Here is a 25,563-nt window from a genome sequence, read left to right as displayed (position 1 = left end):
CTGCTTCAGAGTAAAACAGCAATACAGTTAAGAATAAAAAATCTGTACTATATTTTAGACTTGGGTACAAAATATGAATAGAATTTACTGCAGAAGAGATGCATCTTTGTTACCCTTACTGTAGTACAAAGAGCACTAGAAAAGTTTTGGAATATTATAGAACAGATCATCACAGGCGATTACAAATTAGTGCCATGCTTACCTCCGCTGCAGCCACTCTAGTCACCATCTTTGTCTGTGATTAATGGAAACACTGCTGCAGTACCAAAAATGGTTGATACAGACAGGCATGTGACCTACCATCAAATAGAGGGGATTTTGGATATAAATGCACCAATAGTCCATATTATTCTCCAAGATCACCTTCAAGTTAAAAAGCTTTGTAGTCTTTGAGTGCTGCAACACTTAACCGACAATCAGATGGCAGATTGTGTTTCATGGGTGCCGTGAAATGATGAAAAAGTTTGAAAATGGAAAATCTCCCTGTGAACAATACTGTGACAGGTGACAAAACTTGGCTGTACTATTATGACATCCTAACTGAGGTTCAGAGTTTTTATTAATTATTATAAAGTAGCAAATAAAATAACATGAGAAAAAAACCATACATACTGTTAACAAAATAAGTACCAATTCAACAACTTGAGAAATAGAAAAGGAAGATGTAGAATAAAAATTTTTTACTGCAAACTATTTTTATTAATTTATTAGAAACCCTTTTTTAACAATAATGGTAACAAATATAAAGAATAATCCACAATTGATACCTATTACAATTTTTTTTTTCAATCCTGAACATTGGAATCCCTAGAAACAACAAAAGTATAGAATAAAAGTGAAAAATACGTAAACTTTTTAATATAAAAACAAAAAAAATCATGCCCATTTAGATTGTCAAACGATTACAATCAGGAGACAAAAAATTAGAACATAAAACAAAACCAAAATACCTAAAAACTTTTTTACAATTAACTTCACGATTACTGTAATTAACTTAAGAACCCTACCTGAGCCTTTAATGGTATAGGCTAATTTTACACATTTTCAACTGTGTTTGCTTAAATCAACAATTTTGTTTAATAGATTTAAATGGTTGCAATTTAATAAACTAATAATAAATTTAAACAAAATTAATTATTTAACATTTTCTTGATGAAACCATTTGCTAAAAACAAAACTAATATTCCGTAATTAATATAAAGAAAAAAACTATGATGCATAGCTGTTGTTTACTTCAACAGCCATGCAATGTTTACAAAATATTTTTCTTAAAATCTAAGACTGTATAATAATTTTGGTTGTAAAAGAATCATTATCACTAGATAATGAGCAAATATTGTTAGATATAAATGATACTTAACAATATTATTTTCCAATTTGGAAAATTTAAACATACTTCCAATTTTGAAAAAAATATTATTTTTGATACTAAAACAGTTAAAACTCTGGATTTATTTTTTGAGATAGATAGATACTTCAAAAGAGAAATCCAGTTTTCAAATCTATTTCAAAAGAGAAATCCAGAGTTATTGTAAATTAATACATTATACCAAAGCGAGTAATTTTATTTTAAAGTAAATTAAAAGTATTTTAATTTTTCAAAGGTCTAAATTTATTATATTAAAAAACAGCTATAAATAACAAATAATTTATAATAAATTTTTACAATAATTTCTTTTTTGTTTTCGTAGACTTTATTATTACATCAATTTTCTCTGAATTAAATTCTCTACAAGTTTTGATAATAAAATTTACGCATTTATCAAAGTTAGATGCATCCTTAGAATGTTCTAAGTTGAAAATTATGATTTTTTTTCTGTTACTCTATCAACTGCTTTATAAATGACATCTTCATTATTATACGCCAAATTCTCCTCAAAAAAACCAATCCTTTCTTCAACAGTGTCATCTCTACCATTAATAACAGATACTTTTGTTGAAAAATCATCAAATTTATTACTAATTTAATTCCAAAGAGCTTTTAATTAGCAACTGAATTAACTATTTTCTTGATAATTTGAACGATTTTATTTTTCGATAGCTTTTGTGCTGGATTTTTAGGCAGAGCAGCTTTTGAATTCTTTAATGTTTTAGTCTTTGTGCATTGTGGAACATGGTTTATAACCGTTTCATTTATTATGATTTATTCTGTCAGCACAAGACTTATGAAAATATGTATGCTAATTAGAACACAGTACTGCTAGAACACTACATATTAACAGGCACTATCTGAAACACTATATGATAACATAATACACCACATGAAGATATTACAGATTAGACTTCAGAGATTAGATTAATTTAATCAAATATTTCAATTAAATAATAAGCAACCTTTATAAATTGTAAATATATGAAATAGAATTGGTAGATTTGAAATTAAAAGACTTTATATAAATATCTAAATTTAAATAAACTCAAGAGCTTGACAATATAAGAACTAATTTCAAGGCAAACGGGCTTGTAAATTTCCTTCTCAAAAATAGAAAATAATAAATACATAAAAGATTTGAGCAGTTTTTTAATGTAATTAATCATTTGACTGGTTTGATAAAATTCAGTCTCTCAACTATTTTGGACCTTCTCTTGAGTATTCCCCTATATTCAACACTGATCGGTGACCATTTTTTCTCCAAAATATTTTACCCTAGAAGATGCCATAATATAGTTAAAAAAGGAATATAAATAAAAAACATATATCATTAGAATATAAAGCTGTACTTTTCCATTGATTTCACCCCACCCGCAGAGTACTCAATCCTTTTAGTAAGCTTTAAGATTTTCCTTCATAAGAAATATTAATCGTAAATTTATTTGATATCTTGAACAATTACTAAAAGAGCTAGTGTTCCTTTTTAAAGGAATTATTCTTTACTCTGACCTTTCTATATGATAACATTCAAGTTACAGATACCTTCTACTCAAAGCTTTCCAAGCCCTCTCATCAACCTCAAGTTCTTATCATGGTTCCTGAGGGGAGTTTATTTTACAATCTCACAAATATAAATAGATAAATAAAAAATGTACCTTTCTCTTTTTCTAATAGTTTTATTCAACATTATTACATACTGAAGAAATTTTGGATCTAGAATTAAAGTTGAAATTATTTCTTTTTGTGACTCATCCTCTGTAAAAGAAAAAAAATATATATATATATAAATTAAATGAAAAATACAATATTAAGGTTTGCCAAACATTAAGAAAACTATTTGTACTGTGGAATTCTGAAATGATGAAATAATTGTTATTAAATAATTATGAACTTTGTCAACAAAGAAATGAGTTCACACACATTTTCATGTTACAATAACAGTTTCATGAATAAATATTCTGCTGATATATTCATGAATATATATACGAGGGTCATTCAATAATTAAACAGACAAACATTTTTAACACTTAATGCAGGGAATTGAAACTTTTACAGTGTTAGCTGGCAACCTTGCAAAGAGTATTAGTCAGCTGTTCAATTAATATTTACATAGACATAACCTCTAACGTCTTACAATGACTTGTCCACTTGAAGAAAGCACTTTTGAAGAACAGCATTGTGCAATCCAATTTTTACTTTCGGAAAGTGTACAACTGTCAGAAATATTCTCTCAGATGAACAAACAATACGACAGTTGTTGCATGAACCATGTGAATTTTTACACATGGGTGGAAAAGTTAAATGTGGGTGCAAATAGTGTGACCGACAAGCACTGCTCTGGATGTCCGGTAACAGTATACCTCTGCATTAGATTCTCGTATGATTCACTTATCCAAGAAGACCGCCGACTTAGAGTTCAAAAATGTCGAGTAAGTATAGGCACAACTCATTCCATCATTCAAAACAAACTGAACTACAGTAAGACTTGTGCAAGGTGGGTTCCCAGAGAGCTTACCATTAATCACAAAGCCGAGAGATTTCACATTTGCACCGAACTCAAAAATCGTTTCAATAACGAAGGTGATGCATTTTTGGATATCATTTTGAGCCAAGCATCAGAAGTCTAAGCATCAAAGCATGCAGTGGAAACACGCTGAATTGCCTGTCCGAAAGAACTTCAAAAACACAACCATCGGCTGGTAAGGTCATGTTAACCTTCTTTTGGAGTTCTTTCTATGATCCGATTTTCTGTGATAATTTGGAGGACCAACGCACTATCAACAGCCTATACTACTCAGCCATGATTGAGAACAAAGTCAAGCCCACCTTGAAGAGGAAATGTCCAGGATGGCAGAGGAAAGGTCTGCTTCTTCTTCAAGACAACGTTTGGCATCATATGGCTCAACTGATGCTGGAAACTATCGGCAAAGCGGGTTGAGAGCTCCTACCTCATCTTCCTTACAGCCGTGACCTTGCCCCTTCAGTTTTTTATCTGTTTGGTCAGAAGAAAGAAGCTTTGAGTGGCATCAATTTTAATGTCAACAAAGAAGTAAAAAAAAAAGTGCAAAACTGGCTTCGAGATCAAGGTAAAGAATTGCTGAGGGGATAAGAAGACTCGTAAAAAGATAGGGCAAGTTGGTGTGGATTACATGGAAAAGTAGACAAGAAAAATGTGTTTATTTAATAAACCATTTTTGCTGTACAGCTGTTTAATTATTTGGTGTCTGTTTAATTTATTTGCTTTATTATTATTTGCTGTCTGTTTAATTACTGAATGATCCTTGTGTATATATATATATATATATATATATATCTTCATGTGTATGTGTGTGTGTGCACCTGAGTTCTATGTGTGCTTATGTGTATATTCAAAAATTGACTTAACCACCAAAACACAGTAATAGAAAAACTTAAAAAACTAATAATTCACCCTGTAAAAAAGTAGATAATTAATTTGTGTGTTGGTATATATAAATATGCACACAAATTAATTATTATTATTTTTTTTTGAAACCTAAAATAATTATTTTAATTACTTAAGTATAAGTAATATTTTCCAAATACAAATTTGATGATGCTCTTAATGAAATTCCTTACAATCAGTGGCCATATACTGCAGTAGATGAATATAGGAAATCAAATACAAATAAAAGAAAATTCCATTTTATTTGAATCTGGACATAAATTCTGAAGGTAGGTGCAGTTAATCACAGTACTGCAAATTACTTATTCAACTATTTGATTAGTATTAACAGAAGAGTCATTTTTATTTAATATTTTGTAGAAGAACAGCAATAGTGATTCTCTGCATTCACAGGCCTACCAACTGACAGTTTTTTTTTACATAGCTTAGGTTATTTTGAATATAAACATACATAAGTAGTATTATAATTATTAATTAATAATAAGTATGAAAATATAACACCTTGTATGTGAGAAATGAGAAAGTTAAAATTTGAAAACAAATAACAAAATTTATTTTTGGAATTAATTTAAAAAACTAAAAAAATGAGATAAACATTTTTGTTAACTTCATTATATTTGATTATATACAAAATAATTTACAATTATTTTCTTCCAATTGTAAATTGGAAGAGAGTTTTGGAATAACATATTGATACGACCAATATAAAATACGAGGGTAAGCTTAGAAATTTAAGGCTTGACACATAGATGGCACCAGCAAGTCTAATTTCTTACTGTACTAGATTGCACTACATTCTGTAGTACAATCCTTTACTAGCTTCTATACCACATTTCAGGTAAGTAGCTCTGTTAGTCTAGGTTTGACAGCCTATTGAAAAAGACACCTTTATTTTCAAGAAAATGGAGAAATTGGAAAAACGTGCGGTTATGAAATATTTCTATTTGAAAGTTTTAACATCGTTTGAGAAATGGATTCAGCACTAGAACAATCTTCTTTTTCATATTCAATGACAGAATAGTGGGTTTCTAAATTCAATAAAGATTATAAAAGCACTGATAACGAACTATACTCTGTATGCCCTGATGAGGTCACATCTCCTGAAATGATAGAGAAAACACGAATTATCATGCTGGGGAACCATAGATTAAAAGTATGTGAAATAGCTGAGACTGTTAAAATTTCAAATGAACATGTACGTAATACTTTACATAATTACTTGGGCATCGAGAAACTTTGCATGAATGGATGCCCTATTTGCCAATGCTCGTGCAAAAGTTGTGATGGAAAATTGTTTCAACTGAGAATTTGAATAAATGGATGAATTAGAATATGAATAAATTCCACTTTGTATAAGTGGAATCCCAGTGAATCTTTTTATCAATTCATAACTATGGATGAGACTTGGGTCCACCAATTCACTCCTAAAAGTAAACAACAGTCAAAACAATGGACAGGACTAGTTGAACCAACCCCAAAGATGGCAAAAACAACTGTGTCAACCAATAAGGTTATGGTGACTGTTTTCTGGGATGCAAAAGGAATTATCTTAATTGATTAGCTTGAAAAGGGTAAAACAATCAATTGCGAGTACTATGCGAACTTGTCGCAACATTTGAGTGATGAAGTAAAAGGAAAGCCACCACATCTAGCAAAAAAATTATTTTTTCACCACGAATGCACCAGCACGTTCATATTTTTTTGTTTTACTAGTTTTAGTTTTTGGAACTGAAGTTCCAATTGCTTTCCCAACTGCCTTATTCACTTGATTTAGCAACCAGCGACTATTACCTATTTCCTAACCTAAAAAAATGGCATGGTTGACAACAATTTGAGAGCAACAAGGAAGTCATTGATGCTGTAAATGGGTATTTTGTGGAGCCCGACAAATCGCATTTTAAAGTTGGTATAATTAGAGAACCATTACGAAAAGTGTATTAGCTTTGTGGGTAACCCAAAAGAAAACTGTTATTGTTTTATCAGGATGGAAACTTTTCAGCCCACCCTCATACATAAACCAAATTCAAATCCAACACACTTTGTGACCATTAAGGGGAGTATTTCCCCTACTCCTTGAGACAGTCTGATAACAGACTGTCATTGTTGACAGTCTTTTTTTGATCCAATCAAAAAAAGAGAACAACGAAGGATACAATTCCAAATCCTCCCCAATATTAATTTATTAATCTGCAGTGTCCTGCTCGGATTATTACCCAACCTTCTACTGGGCTGTTCAGCTTAGCAGAGCTCTTGCAGATTAAGTATTGGAGTTGGAATACGAGAGTCTGAGAGAATTCTCTTGAATGAATTCTTATTTTATATGATACAGAAGGTAAATATCAGTACACATCATAACTTCTATTTACCAGAGCCGCAGCTTTCCCTTCAGGTAAGCTCTTGTTGTGTATATCGATTTATTTTATTGTAATATAACTTCAACAAATACTATAGTAATTTAAACTCTTTCTTTTATTATATTCTTTGTAAAACCAAGTTGGTATGTATCTAGTACATCTTCTACCTAACCTACCGGGTTGGTCTAGTGGCAAACTCATCACAAAATCAACCGATTTCGAAGTCGAGAGTTCTAAGGTTCAAATCCTAGTAAAGGCACTTACTTTTATATGGATTTCAATACTAGATCATGGATACAGTTGTTCTTTGGTGGTTGGGTTTCAATTAAATACACATCTCAGGAATGGTCGACCTGAGACTGTCATTTACATTTATACATATCATCCTCATTCATCCTCTGAAGCAATAACTTATGTTGGTTCCAGAGGCTGAACATCAGAAAACAAAAGAAACCAAACTGAACAGATTCTTACTTCTATAAAATGAAATATTTCTTTTTATATAATTACCTCCAACTTCTATAAGGGCTTTCAGTTTCTTTAATGATACTTCTTCGATAATATTTTCTAAAACAAAAAAAGTATACAATAGTTCAGGGTAGGCTAAAGAAAGTAAAAATGAAAACTTAAAACCTTCTTTAATTAATTTTACTTATATCAGATTTAAAAACAAAATATATCCTTTAAAAAACTATCTTATAATTATTACACCTTAAATATTATAGCCTCCAAATGTACCTCTTGAAATTATGTAATTCTTGAAGCTTCTCATTAAGTTTCTTACAATTTTTAGCAACATTTCAATTGTAATGCTTTTGATCTCTTCATTATTGTTCTTAAGTTCATCAAAACTTTGAGGTTTACTATTTTAGACCATACTTGTCAACAAAAAATCATAAAAAGTAACCATATACACACTTAAATCTGGAGATCATGAAGCCTTGGGATGTCTACATATATTAAGACGACATGCTTCCCAAACAACTGTTGCATGGCAGCAATTATCACATGCAGTATGTGCTGTTGTTCAGTTATGTAGAATCCGAGTTAATCCACCAGATCATCTTTTTGGTTACTTAAATATGTTTGATCATATTGACATTACAAGTTCCAGTAACAATTATGCCATTTTCAAAGCAATATGATCATTCCCTGAAATGAGACAGCGTATTAAACAACTAACAACCTTTTCTATTTGAAGAGGGTCGCTTGTAAAGCCATTTTAATTTTTCTAAAGTATAGAATTGGAGGTTTAATTTATTTACAAAATCATTTAAGTAAAAATTGTTTAATCTGAAATCCAAAAATTGGGAAAAAATTTTGTAAATCTTATTTAAAGGGGATGTATGACATGTGGATGTGTCTCAAATAGCCTCTCCCCATGTAATTGTCAACCTCACTTTCTCGAGTTGCAACTAAGATTTGTTGCATGCTGCATCCTGTTATTGACAAGGCTCTGGTGACTGAGTAACTTCCAGTATAAGGTGTCTACCAAGTCTACCATGATTTCTTTGGACAGCAGATGAGTAAGTAGAGGTACAGGGAACCCTTTTGCCCTTGTGGTAGGAAACTACTCCTAAAGGCGGAGGAACCACCTAGGTGGTCAAGGCATAGGATGGAGAAGGCCGGGAAACCACCCCATTAAAGATCCTGTTGGATGTCCCTAGTACCAGTAATTCATGATGGAGGCTTCTTTTGCTAAATTGTCTGGAGGTAAAATAGTCCCTCAATTGGATCTCGGGAGGGGGAAAACTAGAGAGGCTTCTGCTTCGATAAAGTATAAACATCAGAAGAGAATAGGAACTTGGAATGCGAAAACGATGTTACAGGCAGGGAAATTGGAGAATGTTAAGTTGGAAATGGAGAGATTAACAATGAATGTCTTGGGAGTTGCAGAGATGAGATGACCTAATCATGGAGACTTTTGGAGTGGAGAGTGTAGGATAATACACACGGGAACCACCAAAAACAGACCAGGATATCACAAAATAATGTAAAGGTGCCCGTGCAATACAGTGAGCAAATTATTCTAGTCAGAATTGCCACTAAACCAAAGGACACTGTGATAGTGCAGGTATACATGCCAACAACAACCAAAGAAGAAGATGAGGAACTAGAGAGAGTGTATGAAGAGTTAAGTAATTTAATAGAGAATATCAGAGGGGAAGAGAATTTGATCATACTGGGAGATTGGAATTCTACTGTTGGGAAAGGATGCGGAGAGAAGGTTGTAGGAAATTACAGACTCAGAATTATGGAAGGGATGAGAGAGAAGAAATACTCATACAATTTTGCACAAAATACAACATTAATAATTTCAAACACACTATTTAAGCACCATCTAAAGTGGAGATATATATATAGAAAGCTCATGAGGACATAAAAAGAGCACAAACAGATATATTTTAGAGCGGAAAAGATACAGAAATCAAGTAAAGGAAAGCAGAAGTTATCCAGAAGCAGATGCAAATAGTGACTATAATTTAGTCATGATGTGCTCCATGTTAAAATGAAAAAAACTTATGTGCAAGAGTAGAAAGGAATCACTGGAATGTTAAGAAGTTGAAGCATTTCATAATACATACATGGCAGAAATGGAGAAAGTCACTGAAGGCAAAGAAACAAGTGAACAACTGGATGTTGAACAGAGTAAAAATGCTGAATACAACTGAAGAAGTAATTGGGAAGAAAACACATGAAAAGAAGAAGGAATGGATAAGTGAAGAAGTTGTTGAGTTGATCAATGAAAGAAGAAAGTACAAAAACGTGGTAGATAGGGAAGGAAGAGAAAAGTACAAGGAACTAAGGAATAAGATAAATAGGAAAGTGTGAGAGGCTAAAGAAAAAGTCCTAAAAAAGAAGTGTGAAGATAAAAACAACTTATGAATTTGGGTCAGATTGATAAAGCCTATGGAAACATTAAAAAGTTCTTCAGTGTAAGGAAGGTAAAAACTATGAGTGCAATGGATAAAGAGGGAAAAATGATATATGATGAAGAAAAAAATTGCAGAACAATGGAAGGAATATTTAGAACGGTTGTATAGAGGTGACAACCAGATTTTAACAATAGAAGAGGAATCAAGTAATATCAGAGAAACTGAGGTAATCGATAATGGAAATATTTTGTTTTAAAAGGTTTAACCACAAAGGACATCCAAAAAGAGTTAAATTCCACTTTAAAGGATTCTTCCCTTTTGCTTTCAACAACCAAAAACTTTTATGACAGATAAAATCATCAAAAAATTCACAATGCCATATTAAATTGATCACCGACTGAAGATACGCAAGCTTGATGACATCACAAACATCTTGGTATATATTTCTCTACACTATATTATGAGAATGACAAATATATGTGCTCTTTCCATTCTATATTTGTTAATAGTCAAACAACCAAACACACATTTCTGATCTGATCACTTATCAATGGGTTTAGACTTATTTAAACATGATTCTACTGAGTGTCTTTAACATTTTATGATAGTAGATTCACCACTGCATGTCAAAGATCAAATAGTAGGTGGGATCAGGTGAAAATTGTTCTATCTACTTTTTTAACTTTTATATACATTTGTTGACCGTTTTGGAATTAAACTGGAACTGGAATTCATTTATTGAAATGTTTTTTTTAGTTAATCTGTCCTCATGCATCCAGATTAAATATGCAAAAAAAAATAAAAATACTCTTCTTTTATTAATTGTATCTAATAGCTTTTCATTTGGAAAATAATTTTTTTTTGACAGATGAATTCATTTCTTTGTTATTCCTTTTTTCCCCCTTCTTATTTTTTGGATCCTAAGAACTTTCTCAGAATTTACTTTTCTTTCTTTTCCATTTCCTCTATTTCTCATTTTCTTATTAAGGATAAACATTCTGTTCCGTATAAGCATTCCGGTTTAATAACAGTACTATAAAGTCTAATTTTTTTCATGGACAGTGTTTTTTTTATTGCACATATTCTTATTTAATTAAAAAGCTAGTTCCACTTTTCTAGATATGGTTTTATTTGATTCTTTGTTCAGTTCATCTTTCTGGATTATTTCCCCTAAATATTTAAATTTTTTTACGTATTGATATTTTCATATTTTGTGGTTAAAGCTTTTGGAGGAGTTATTTCTATATTGGTTATAAATGTGGTTTTCTCAAAGCATATTATACAACATTTCTATAATTATTATGATTTTTTTCATTACTTTGATGAGAGGAATACGTTGTCAAAGGAAAGTAGAAACTTCCTAGAACACCTGCATAAACCAATTAATTACCTGCTTCTGTTTTGTTAAATGGAGCAATTGGATTCTGTTCCTTCCTTTTTTCCATTACACAATCTGCAACATTATCTGCAAAAAATTATTTTGAAAAATTAAAAGTTAAATCAGTTAAAACATAAAAATAATGTATCATTAAAAAAATGTAGCTGTGTAAAAATTTATATTAAATATATCTTTATAGAACTGTAGTTGTCCTGAATAAATGCTCATACATTTAGAGATTGCTGTCAGAAGTTTGGACTTGATCTCCAGATCTTAGTGAAGATTAATAATTGGAAGGAGAGAGAGGGGGGGAGAGAGATGTAGTTTTCATCATTTTTAGTTTATTTTAGTGGTCATAGAAAATTGAGCTTTAGTATGATTGAGAAGCTATAATCAGATTGAGGAGAGATAATCAATATTATTTATAAGCAGTTTTTGCTTCATATCTTAAAAACCTGTTAACCAAAAAAGTTGAAATTTGGCATAATTATTTGGCTATATTTATTTATACATTCAATCTTTGGCCAGATTTTCAGTCTCATCAGCACTGGGGCACGCATATGCTTTTTTAGTAAACTATAATTTTTTTGTTTTGCTGAATAACACTGCACTGAATCAGGTAAACTTGTTGAAGTAAACAATTAATCCAATAAACTTTTAAGCTCAAAAAAACAAGGCAGGCTAAATAGGCCCTGCACTTCAGAAAAATATCAATTATTTTAAATTTAATTTTCAAAATTGAAAATCGAACTAGATTTATTATTAATATAGATGACATGGCAACTTTCTAGAAAAATCTAATGTGACAACACATGAGTTTCTTGTACACCTATTAAATTACATTTACAAATTTTTTTAAAATGAAAAGTACATAAAATTTTATTTCATTAAAAATTTATGATAATTTTTCATATTTTTTTTTTTGTTATTGAATTATTATTCATCGTTAACATTTTTTTGCAATGAGAGGTTAATAATTATTAATAAATCAATGTATTAAATTAAATAAAAAGGATGAATTCTGATTTGAACCGATGTGTGACTTCCCCTGTAAGATCCAAATATTACATTAATTAATATTAATGTAATTTGGCTATAACTCTGGAACCAATGAAAATAAGTACTACTTATGATATATTGTTGAAAAGCCCTCAATGAGGACTTATTAGTGCAGTTAAGAAAAAGTCCAAAATCCAAAACAATTTGGATTTTGGACTTTTTTGGACACTTTTGGTTGAGTCAATTGCAATCAAAAGGGGAGGTGCACAACTAGGTGTTACAACAGTTCTAAATCCAAAATTTCAACATCCTACGGCTAATAATTTTTGAGTTATGCAAGATAAATAAGTACGTACAAACAGACGTCACGCCGAAACTAGTCAAAATGGATTCAGGGATGGTCAAAATGGATATTTCCGTTGAAATCTAGAAACCAGAATTTTTCTGGTTTCCATTCAATGACTCACTGAATAGAATCCCAAGTAGTAAATTAATTATGCTATTATAATCAACTACTCTGGTCACAAAACAAACTGAATATTCTGAAATAAAAATTCAAGTCTAGTATAAAAAAAAAGTAGTTTATATACAATACAACATGTAAAGATGAGAACTTTTAGAGTCGTCCACTTCAGAAGATTGATATTATTCCCCTCACATTTTAGCTCAAGTCCTATAGAGTACAGTTTGCGGAGAGTATACACTATATAAACTAAACTAAGCGTGCTTAAAACTGCTTTTTTATGCGAGTTTCAGCTCTCAAAAATCTATTTTTCAAATTATGTTTTGTGGGTTGTTAAACTGAGTGAACAACTTAAAACCAAACCAAGTCGGCTCAAACTGCAATTATTTGAGTGTAATCTTTAATGCTGTATTACAAATGCTACTAATGATTGTGTATGTTAGTACTCACATCTATTGTTGTCAATTGGAAAACTGTTCATGCTTCAGTGTAATATAGTTTTGATCTTTGTGGTTATGTTTTTTCTTATCCAATCAAGGAAAGGGTTGCTATAGCAGAAGCTTATATGCATTCTGGATACTTTCAAGAAACATGGTCAGATATTTGCAGAAAAATTTCCAAATGCCAGTATTCCAGCAAAGAGAAGAATATACAATCCAGTTAAAAATTGGTATACAACGGGATCAGTTTCAAATTCAAAATGAAATAGCTGAACTTCTGTTAGAACTGCAGAAGACATAGCTGAAGAATATCTGCAGGTCTGAAAAAATTTACACACAAGTTATCACAAGTAGTGGTGTAAAATACACATCATGCTATATGATTCATTATTTAAATTGGCATCCATGTTTTCCAGATTTGTCTACTTAAAGTTTTTACCTTGGGGTGTTTGAAGGATAGAGCTTATGAATCAATTCCCCACATTATTAGTGTACCGAAAATGGACATTCAACAAGAATTTGATGGCATTGTTAACTTTTGACTTAAATAATGTTACATGTTGTAACTATATTTAGTCTGTAATGGTTCGGTTATAGGTTGCCTATCTCATAGTACAATATACAGAGTGTATCACAAAGTTCTTCTGTTACTTTCGTAACCAATTATACTCATGAAAATAAAGGAAAATGTTCATATAAATATGTGTTCTAAAATGCTTTGTTTGTTAGTTATGGCTAGTGAAAAATTTCGTTTAGATTTCAGCTACCCTGGTGAAATAAGGTCGTACAGAAACTTTTAAGACTTTAATTAAGAAGCAGAATCTTACAGCATGATGTGTATTTTACACCACTGTTGTGTATAAATTTTTTCAGACCTGCAGAAATTCTTCTTTTAATATCAGTTATGTCTTCTGCAATTCTAACAAAAGGTCAGCTATTTCATTTTATACGTGAAACCGACCCCATCAAATACCATTTTTTAACTGGATTGTATATTCTTCTCTTTGCTGGAATGCTGGCATTTGGAAATTTTTCTGCAAATATTTGACATGTTTCTTGAAAGGATCTAGAATGCGTATAATCTTCTGCTATAGCAAGCAACCCTTTCCTTGATTGAATAAGGTAATTAAAAAAAAAACATAAACACAAAGATCAAAACTATATTACACTGAAGCATGAACAGTTTACAATTGACAACAATAGATGAAAGTAATAACATACAAAATCAACAGTAGCATTTGTAGTACAGCATTACTTCACAAAATAAAAAAAGTACAGTCTCATTAAAATTGGTTCATTTGTTGAAGTGTGAGAGTTTAATAAAAAGAAAGTTTTAATTTAGCTTAAATTAAAAACTTGTTTTTTTTTAATTTGAAAAAAAAATTATTACAAAAATAAATATTCAGTAAGATTAAATTTAAAAAAATTACCCCTTATTCTTATAATCGGGTTATAAAAACCAATTACTTTTATCACTGGCTTCATTCTTGACTCAATTGTAGAATTTGAAAATATTATTCGGAACCTGGTTACAAATCCCTTAAAAAAAAATGTAATAAATTAACTAAACTTTAGGTAACAAATATATTTTATTATAAATAGAAAATAATTCTAATAACAAAACAAACAATTAACCAATCTCCATGATGGAGGTGTAGTGCCTCAGCCTTTCTACATAAGTCCCAGGTTTGAATCCTGGTCAGGTATAGTATTTTTCATACACTACAAAATGTTTCTTTCATATACCTTTGCTCAAACTCATGAGGTAAATATTTATTAAAAAAAAAAAAAAAAATGCACTGTAATAAAACTTCTCTACTAATACATCAGTTTTTATTTTTTCACTTTCATAATTTTTTGAATATCTGGTGTACATGAATATCACAAATAATGATGAAAGTAGAATATAATATATTTCATAAGAAAAAAAGTATGGAGCGTGGGTTTATTTGTATGTATGTTTGTCATATGTGCTCACATTTTTATTTTAGTTGCTATTCGCACAGAGCAGACAAATGGTGGAGTGCCAGGCGGCGGCTGTGCATGGTGACTCTCTCCCACTAGAAGCAGTTTGTTGTTGTCAATTAATTTACAGATTTAATTTCTAAATGTAGATTATTTTTATTTATATTTATATTTACTTATTACTATTTATTAATAAAAGAAAGAGATTATAAGTTAATATCTATTTAGCATTAAAAAAAAAAAAGGATCTTTTATTTAGCAGGAGAGTCACTTGGACATGCATCCGGCCAGCACATCACGTGGTCTGCTTTGCGCCAATAGCAGCAGCTGGACTGACAACTAACACAGCCTCAGACGAACACACACAAGACTAAACGAAGAAAATGGCGTCCCCAAGCCAATTCCCTGTTATTAATATGGCTAGCATTAAACATTATATTTAGATTAAAAACTATTAAATTCTATATCTATTCACTCCTTAAGCCTATTTTAAATATAAAAACACTAAATATTCAGAAAAATATTCTCTACACACTAATATTTCTTTTCTTACAATATTTCTGTGAAATGCTTAATATTCTCATAAATATGAGGATACAAATACATCAAGGGTCCAGGGAGCAGAGTGCCCTGACTGGCTAGTTTATCTAATCTCTTATGACTTATTCCTCTCATTCTTTCACTGATAACAAACATTGTGCAGCAAACTAATGCTAACAGATATTATAAATTTAATATTTATTGTACAGAGTGATTCAAAGAAATGGGAAATTTTGAAAGTTGTGTTGGTAGCCGTGGGTAATTGGTACCACTTGATAAGTGGCGCCAGCCTCTCTAATCTAACCTGCCATTTAGTTGTCATGGATCCTTGGAGTGGTGCGCAATGTGCATTTGCTATCAAAGCATTTTACAAAAACAATGACAGTGTGTAGGAAGCGCGTAGAGAATTTCACCGTCATTTTAATCTGGGATGGCACGACCGTGTTCCATCAGCACATGCAATTAAAACATGGATATCTAATTTTGAGGAAACCGGTTCGGCAATGAAAAAGAAACCTCCAGGCCGTGAGCGAACCGTCCGTACACCACAGAATGCTCAAGCTTTACAAGATGCTGTCACACGAAGTCCACATCGGTCAATCCGTCGTCTCTCAGCATCTTTACGATTGCATAGTTCAAGTGTTTGAAGAATGTTAGCGAAGGACTTGCAATTCCATCCATACAAGTTGCAGATCGTCCAGGAACTGAAACGAACGATGCAGTTGTGCGAGCACAATTCTGTAATGTAATGCTTCAGAAGATAAATGTGAATGAAGAGTTTGTTCACAAACTGTGGATGTCAGACGAAGCGCATTTCCACCTCAGTGGATTTGTTAACAAGCAAAATTTCAAATACTGGGCACAAGAAAATCCTACGCAGCTACACCAGCGTCCGTTGCATAGCCAGAAACTGACCGTGTGGTGTGCTCTGTCATCTTACGGTGTTATAGGCCCTTATTTTTTTTGAGGATGACAACGGTCTTGCGATTACAGTGATGTCGGCTCGTTATGTAGCCATGCTTGAAACCTTTGTTGTGGAACAACAAAAGAGATTTCCACCGATTCTTAACACAGACTGGTTTCAACAAGACGGAGCAACGTCACATACTGCACGAATATCGATGGCAGCTGTACGCCGATTGTTTGGACAACTTGTCATTTCACGAAACGGTGACATTAGATGGCCTCCCAGATCGCCTGATCTCTCAGCTTGCGATTACTTTTTGTGGGTTCACCTTAAAAGCAAAGTGTTCCACAGTAACCTGCTACAACGGAAGAACTGAAGGCAAAGATCCGAAAAGTAATTGCGGAAATTCCAGTTGAGATGTTACGTCAAACCATGAACAATTTAACGAAGAGACTTCATGAGGTTTACGTAGAAGAGGAGGTCACCTGCAAGATGTCATCTTTAAAAAATAAACTAAAATGTATGTATTCTAAAATGGCAACATTTGTACAATTACATGAAATAAAATTCATTTTCTAAAAAACATCTTTCATTAACGTTATTTAAATTTTTTAAATTTCCTGTTTCTTTGAATCACCTATACATGAATGTAAAGCATAATTAAGGTATTGTTAAGTCAGAATTTCTGGGATACTGATATATGATATTGTCATGTGTTATCAGTTCAAGAATAATATTCACGCCATAAAATTTGTACAAATGTAATTTACTTACTCTTAAATAAATTACTTGAGTCCAAAATTGTATAACACAAATACAATTCTGATTTTACACAATAGCTAATAAAAATTAGCAAGTGTTTATATCAGTGAGATAATAAGTATAAACTCAATAATTAACTTTATTAAACAATTATTTATTCTACTACTTATAGAGAAAAATAGCCTACACTTTTATTAATGAATAATGACACCTTGTTCCTTATTCACAACAAACTCACCAAAACTTCTTGTACTTGACCGCAGACAAAATCACTGAGAATGTAACAAAAACGTGAACCTGGTTATTAATTTTCAGATTCTATACATCAAATTAATGAAACATATTATATAAAAAAAAACAATGGTGACTTCCACTTAGTTTTCCTTTTGTCCATCATTTTGTATTTCTAAAGAAAAATCTATATCTCAAGATTAGATTAAAAAACATTATATTATTTGGTAAACCAACTTTCTCTAATAAATAAAAAAATTATGGTATTAACATGATCAGAGGTTTAAAAATGGGAGCCACATCAATCCTTTAATCTTTTATGTCTTGGTAATTATTAACTTTTCCAAAATATTTTTTATAAGTTAAAATTATGAAAAGAAAATGATGGCATATTTTTTTTAAACATAGTTATTTTTTAAAATTGATTTTTTCATTTATTGTTTTGTTTTTCTTTTCTTCCATGTTTAATACTTTTTGCAAAGACCATTAATTCTTCAAAAACATTTATTGGAATATAAATAATAGATTCATTTCACAAATTGAATGATTTTGTATCACTATAATTTTTGTATATAAATTACTATAAAATCCCTATACTATATATCAATCACTAATTCCTATAAATCACTGTAATTTTTTTGTATTGCTATAATTTTAATTATGTTTTTCATTTAATTTCATAGAATATTCCGAAGAAACAGATAGCTCTGCCAATGAGGTAAATCTGGGTGGAAATAAAACAAGCATTAAGTGAAAAAATATATGTTATAAAATACAGTGTTTCACAAAGAAACAAAATCATACAGATATGGGCCAAAAACACTTTGTTTTCGAGTTATACTTGTGAAAGATTTTGGTGTGATTTATGCTCAATCGTAAAATGAATCTTTATATAAAAATAAATCCTTAAATCTTTATGTTTAAGAGATTTGACTTTATTAAAAACAAAGGCAGACCAAAACATGGCAAGAAAGTACTGTATTACAATTTTAACAAGAAACATTTTAATATTGAAAAATATCTAAAAACAAACTCAATTACTGAAAATAAATAAATAATGAAAATGTAACATAGTAGATGTAACATCGTACTCGTTCATTATTTATATAACAATTTAAAATTCCTTGGGTGACTTTTTTTTTAATGTATCAGAATTGTTTTTAATAATTTCAACTGTATTGAAAATCCTTGTCACCAATTCTTTTTAATTTCTGAAATTAATAGAATTTGTTTTAACCGTTATTACAGAATATTCATGATTTTTCACAAGTTATAATTTCAAGTAGGAAGTTATTAACTAAACTGCCGGACATAAAGATATGTCATTTTTTTCTAAATAAACCCTTTATTTCATCTACAGTAGCGAACAAATTAATCCGAACAAAGGAAATTTTTGTTCTGTTGTAGGGAATTTTCATTCTGTGACAGACTGCTTGCTGTTTCAGGTTATGTTGGTAGTTCTTTCTTTTTCTGTTTAGCCTCCGGGAATTACCGTTCAGGTATTACTTCAGAGGATGATATGTACGAGTGTAAATGAAGTGTAGTCTTGTACAGTCTCAGTTCAACCATACCTGATATGTGTAGTTAATTGAAATCCAAACACCGGTATTCACGATCTAGTATTCAAATCCGTATAAAAGTATCTGTCTTTACTAGGACTTGAACGCTAGAACTCTCGACTTCCAAATCAGCTGATTTGGGAAGACGCATTCACCACTAGACCAACCTGATAGGTTATGTTGTTAATTCATATACAAACAGAATTAGTGGTTTTTGTGCCTTTATAATTCTTTGCCAATTAGTTTTTGATGACCTTGTGAATTCCTGTTATAAGTTTGTTATTTGTTTCTAGTTAATACAGTGGATATAACCCCACGAAAGCCGTCAAAAGTTGTTGCTCTTTCCCAACACAGACAAATGACACAAAGACAGATTGCCAGTGAGTGTAGTGTGGGGTTAGGTCTGTAAATGAAATCGTGAAAAGGTTTTGGCAAACAGGTTCCATCTCTCAAAAGAGAAAAGGAAAATATACATGGAAAAAGAAAACCATGCCTACACAGGATCAGTTACTGATAAGAAAAAGCAAAATTAATCCACGATTGTGAACCAGTGGGACTAATGTATCTGATATGACAGTTCACGCAAGAAAGGATTGCTCGGAAACCTAAAAATAAGCAGTTACTGACTCAGTTTATGAAGACAAAAAGACTTCAATGGGCAAAGGAACATAACGAATAAACTACTGAGATATAAAAAAAGTTATTTTTTTAGACGAGACTCTCATTTCTTTGTTCAAGGGAAGAGAGTAGACAATATTCATAAGTCAGCAGATGAGAAGACTACTATGCCAGTACACCTGCAACAAACTCCCAAACACCCAGCCAAAAAAATGTTTTGGGAATGCTTTCACATGAAAGGCCATTAGCACTTATGCCTGTGGATGGGATGATGAAATCAGACCAATACATTAACATATGCCAAAGAAAAATAGTCTCACTTATGCAGAATTATTCAGAACTCATCTTCCAACAGGACCTTGCACCATTTCGCACGTCAAAGAAAGTAAAAGAGTACTTCAAAAACCAAAAACCTTTTGAGTGCTCTCGTGGCCAGGGAACTCCCCTGACCTGAATCCCATTGAAAATTTATGGACCATACTAAAAAGAAGACTTAGGAAAACGAATTGTAGTACAAAAACTGACGTTAGTTCAGTAATACAGATTTGGTTTCGAAATGAAGAAATAAAAAATTATTATTCTACCATAGTGGAATCTATACCAAAGAAGACTAATGAGATAATCAAAAATAAAAGGAGACACATAAACTATTAAATTTGTGTAAGTTGGCTACTAAACATTTTTTATTTTAAAAATAAAATTTTATGTTAAAAATGCTGTGTTCAAATTAGTTTGTTTGCCACTGTATTATTACGTATATAAAGCTTAAATTATTTTCATACCAACACAGAAATCAATTAAAATTGAAATAAAATTGTTAGTTTACGTAACTTTGGCAAAAAGCATGCAAAAAATGTCATTTTCTGAAGAATATAATAAGAAGATAAGATAAGATAATGTAATAAGAAGATTTATTAAACTGAAAATAATATAGTTAAAATAAACTATTTAATTTAATTTCTTTTTTATAAAAAAATTATTTAGTTTCCTTGCTGTGAATGAAATTCTTGAAAAGATTTTGAATGTAGGTGCACTTTATTTTACATTTTATACACAAAAGGATTTTATAGTTTTGCATAGCTTACATTTTCACCTAGCTTTTATCACATACTCTGAAATAACTTGTGCCTTATTTGATCACAAACATCTTCTGTTCGTTGTGACCAAACTATTTTGTTCAGGCAAACTGTTTTTTGACAAATGACCAACCCTTGGTTGCCATTAGTGGTAAAGGAAAATTATCTTACTGTTTTCTTCATTCTCAGCAATGCTTCTTGGTATTTTTATTTCTTCACTCTTTATCAGTAATAATACAAAAAAGGCCTAAAATCAATTTGACTGCTTTTACTGTTATTTGCAAATCTATATATTTTACATGAATTTACTACAATAAAATCAACAAAATTGATAAACAATGACCACCACAATTTTTTTCCACACAGTCAAATTCTCTTATTTCAGATACCATTGTCATAGGAGGAATCAACGCCATCCATACTTTTAGTATATTCTGCTATTATTAATGGCTGAGCAACCACAGTGTCTTTTATTTCTTTTCGGCTGTATCTTTTCGTATCTGATAATAGATAAATGCCATTGTGGTTACAGGTAAGTGTCATCACTGCATTATCATTCCATCTAACAACTGCAAAATTTGTTTTTTCAATGGACAATTAGGAAGCTGACTTTCTCTGACAGTGCCAGTTGCAAAATATATTTTTTTGTCCAGTAAATTAAACAGATCACAGGTAGAAAAGAAACTGTCAAAAAAAATCTACACTCATTAGGATTGGTACAACATTTAACAAATCTCTTACTACTTGTGTCCGAGACAGTATTCAGATTTTTCTTAGTTTGCACCTATGTATGAAATAAATCGGTACAAGTTCCCATCTGAACTACACAAACACCAAAGCTTAAATACAAATCTAATTGGTTTTCCCTTGGTAAACATTTTTGCTGAATGCCTAATATGGCACCATTTCTTCATCAATAAGTAAATGATAAAAAAACATCAAATTGAAAATTCTGTTTATTGACAAACATAGAGACTGCAACAAAGAGACTGAACATTTTATAAAATAATATCTAAAAATATAGTAAAATGAGACAAAACAAAAATTTAATGATTCAAACATAAAAATATACAACACGGGATTGTAAAGTTATTATTTGTAACATAAGAATAACATGTTGCACACCTAGTATGTGATTCATCAATCCATCAGCCAAAGGTGCATAATCGCACCATTATTTTTAACAACCAGTATTCATTATCAGTTTTCACAATAATTTTAATGTATTGATAAATAAAAGAAACACCTAAATAATAAGCAAATAAAATAGAAATATTATTTTTACAAGCATATCGCAATCCCTACCCCTTCTGTATAAAGTATATACCTTACATGGAAGGGTTTACACAATCTCGTAAAATACAGTTAAGTTAATATGCAAATAAACTTGCTAATTAAAAACCTATAACCATATAATTGTTTTTTTTTGTGATTACAACACATAACCAAATTGTACAAAATGTGAAAACTTTTGTAGAAATTAAAAATAAAAATGGTTTACAAAAAAGTTTGTTTACGCACCATTGGCTGTTAATTGGTTACAATATCCTAACCTCTCTTTTTCTTGAAACTCCATGACCATTTAATACTATGGTCTCACTCATTATTATTCAAATGATGAGGGGCAGATTAACCAGTTTATAGAACATAAAGTTTTTAATACACTTCCACAATAATCAAGAGTTTACCATTAAATAGCAGCTTTGTCAATTAAAAACAAGGTTATGTGGATATAAATTTATCGATTCCAAAAATTAAAAAATATATAATTAATTACTTCAAAGTAAAGCTGGAATATTTCATCAAAATACACTGGCTTTATATACCTGATCAATATATGCAACAGCTATAATATTCTCCTTCCAAGCAATTTTTACATTTTCTTGATTTAAAAGAAACACAGCTTCTACAATTTTATTTTCAAACAAAACAAACAGAATTCCTTCCTGAAAGTAGAAAATATTTTTAAAAAATGTAGAACTTCATACAATATTTTTTTTTTTGTTTTACAAGAGAGTTAATATTGAAAAGATGTTAAATCAAAATGATAAATAAATAAATCTACATTCTGATTGGAACACACCATAATAATATGTACACACTGAAATGTGCTACAACACAGACATTTCTTCTAGGTTCTACTTTAGACCAAAGTTTTACTTAGATAAATGTTTTCATTTTCTTCCCCATGTTCATCAATCACTTCATTCTCACCACTTCCTGAAACTTCGACCTCAGAATCTGTATCATGCTCGCTGACAATACAGTTATTGTGACCAACAGCCTGTTCCTCATTTTCTACAGCAACCACTTCTTGATTTCCATCTGTAGCCCATTCTTTGTCACCACTTGCACCCTATTCTCTATTTTGACCTGAATTTGGTTCATCAATATCAAAATTCTCACTTTCCCATTCATCCAGTTCATGAAGAATTGCTTCTTCAAAATTCTGATCATTCACATTCATTTTTACACTGAAAAAAATTAATATAATTTGCTAATAAATTTAACCAATTCAGATAATTGATACTACTGCACAATATAATACTTACTTTAATTTTTAAACTTAAATTTTCCTTTATTTCAAATGCCCACTTCTTTTTAATTCCATCCAATCTGGAATATCTTTTAATATGAACATGAACTGCAAAAAGGAAAATTATTCCAGTTTTATTCAATTTATCATAAATATTACTTGTAATAATGTATGAGGCTGTACATTAAATAATGAGACCGATACAATAACTCACCTTTATTTACATTTGTTATAATTCTAATGCTTATTACATTTAAAATCATCTTATTGATCTAATACATGTTTTCAAATAATAATTGCTTTACCAAGAAACAGCAAGAATTACTAAATACATACTACAAGTGATGATAAAAAAAAGTTTATATAAACATGAATCTGGAAACATGTTATATAAACATGAATCTGAATTGTTTTTAGGATATAACTTGCAAAAAATGTTGCCTTATTTCTGCCTCCAAAAAAAATGAAGCCATACTGAAATTCTTGGAACTTAAATGAAAGGGTAAAATTGATGGTGTTTATCCTGAAAATTAAAACGAAATTCAAGGTATTAATGTAGTAGGTGATCTACCGCTGTAGTTAGTTCTTAGATGGCGCCACTGAAACACTATTTTGAAATAAGAAAATAAAAAATAAATAAAATTATAAATATAATCTAACCTACTAAGTATATCTCTAATAGTTTTTTGAAAATTATCATAAAACATCAAATTTGATGTCGCAAAACATAATTTTTTAAATTTAACGTATAATAACTTTGTTTAGGTTTTCTTCCATTATCCTCTAATAAATTATTTTGTATATATTTCTGGCAGAAATTGTACTAGCATATAGGGAAAAATATTTTAAAAATTCTTATATTGTAATTTTTAATTTTTTAAATGCATAAAAAACGTAAAAACTCTTTTAAAATATTAAATAAATTTCCAAATTGAAATGATTAAATACAAACTAATGAAATTTTAAACTGAGATAGTAATATTTGAACATTAAATACTTACATATGAACATAAATATTTATTGTGTAGACCAAAAAGTGGCACCATCCACAGAGCCTTGCTTTAAAGCTCTTGACACTTTTTGAAGCAACGCATAAAAGTTATATGTTCTAGCAATTTATTGCTACTTTTTTCAGTAATTTCTGTAATTGACTGAACAGTTCTTGTATGTTAACAATGGTATTTTAACACAAAGGATACCTCCTTAATTTTATCATTTGCCAATTTATTTCTCTTTATAGTACATAAATTTTAAATAACAATAACTGCATTATTAATGAACATAATTGCAAATAATGGTACAATTTCTGGAAATATACTGGCAAGAGTAGGCCATGGAGGGGAGTAGAACTGTTGACAAAAGAAATAATTTTTTTTCTCTTCAAATTATTTCAAAGATATTAATAATAAGTGCAATTATTACACAATAAGCACAATTTTATTGGTATTTTATCCAGAAATACTCAAAAGAATAAAATTAAAAATGTATTGTGCAATATAGTTGATGAACTAATGAAATATTAAAAATATGTATTCTTAAAGCATTGAAAAGAAACTTCATCAAATCTGTAAAGAAAAGCAGATTTAACACAGATTGTCATTATTAAATTCAGCTTCTTTTATAATATTAATCATGAACCTGAAGAAGTTAAATTCCGAATGTTAAATTTGGTGCATACAGATTAGTAGCATTCAGCACGTAATGTATTTTTAATGAACTAATTGTTCAATTAAAAAATGACCATTGCCAAGACGTGGAAATTCATCTTCAAAAATATATTCTTCATATTTTTATCATCGGACATATAATGTTCTTAGTAAATACATTTGCTATAATAAACTTAAAACACATCATTTAACAGTTAGTTAAAAATATAGTTATCAAAATAGTCAGAATTCATGACCACGTTCACGGTAACTTTACAAAGATTTACTTACTTTCCTTTTCCATCCAGAAATGAAACGAATTTTCCTCTTCACTAACGAAACTTAAAATCTTTGTTTATTCACTGAAATAGACAAAGTTTTCGAGAAAACTTAACGAACAGCCTACGCTAAATAACG

The 25,563-nt window shown here is 30.4% G+C and overlaps 1 protein-coding gene across 1 annotated transcript; it reads right to left on the bottom strand.

The window, feature by feature from the left end:
* Positions 1-706: 706 nt before the first annotated feature.
* On the bottom strand, positions 707-25,563 carry LOC142333450 (uncharacterized). Its single transcript, XM_075380559.1, has 8 exons — positions 25,438-25,563; positions 23,517-23,608; positions 22,791-22,910; positions 14,737-14,845; positions 11,417-11,491; positions 7,661-7,717; positions 3,028-3,127; positions 707-807 (listed from the first exon to the last, which is right to left on the bottom strand). The coding sequence occupies exons 1-8, from the start codon at positions 25,448-25,450 to the stop codon at positions 786-788; spliced, it is 588 nt and encodes a 195-aa protein (XP_075236674.1). The 5' UTR covers positions 25,451-25,563; the 3' UTR covers positions 707-785.

The sequence above is a fragment of the Lycorma delicatula genome, chromosome 12, assembly GCF_047948215.1.
Source record: "Lycorma delicatula isolate Av1 chromosome 12, ASM4794821v1, whole genome shotgun sequence".
In the NCBI taxonomy this organism is placed as follows: Eukaryota; Metazoa; Arthropoda; class Insecta; order Hemiptera; family Fulgoridae; genus Lycorma; species Lycorma delicatula.
This window is presented reverse-complemented; position numbering and strand designations above follow the sequence as displayed.

Excerpts from the sequence above, each read along its gene's own strand:
- LOC142333450 (XM_075380559.1), bottom strand. Across the intron at positions 22,911-23,516 it reads ATTTAAGTTTAAAAATTAAA|GAAGGAATTCTGTTTGTTTT; the intron begins GTAAGTATTATA and ends TTCTACTTTCAG. Across the intron at positions 7,718-11,416 it reads ATTTAACAAAACAGAAGCAG|AAAATATTATCGAAGAAGTA; the intron begins GTAATTAATTGG and ends TTTTTGTTTTAG.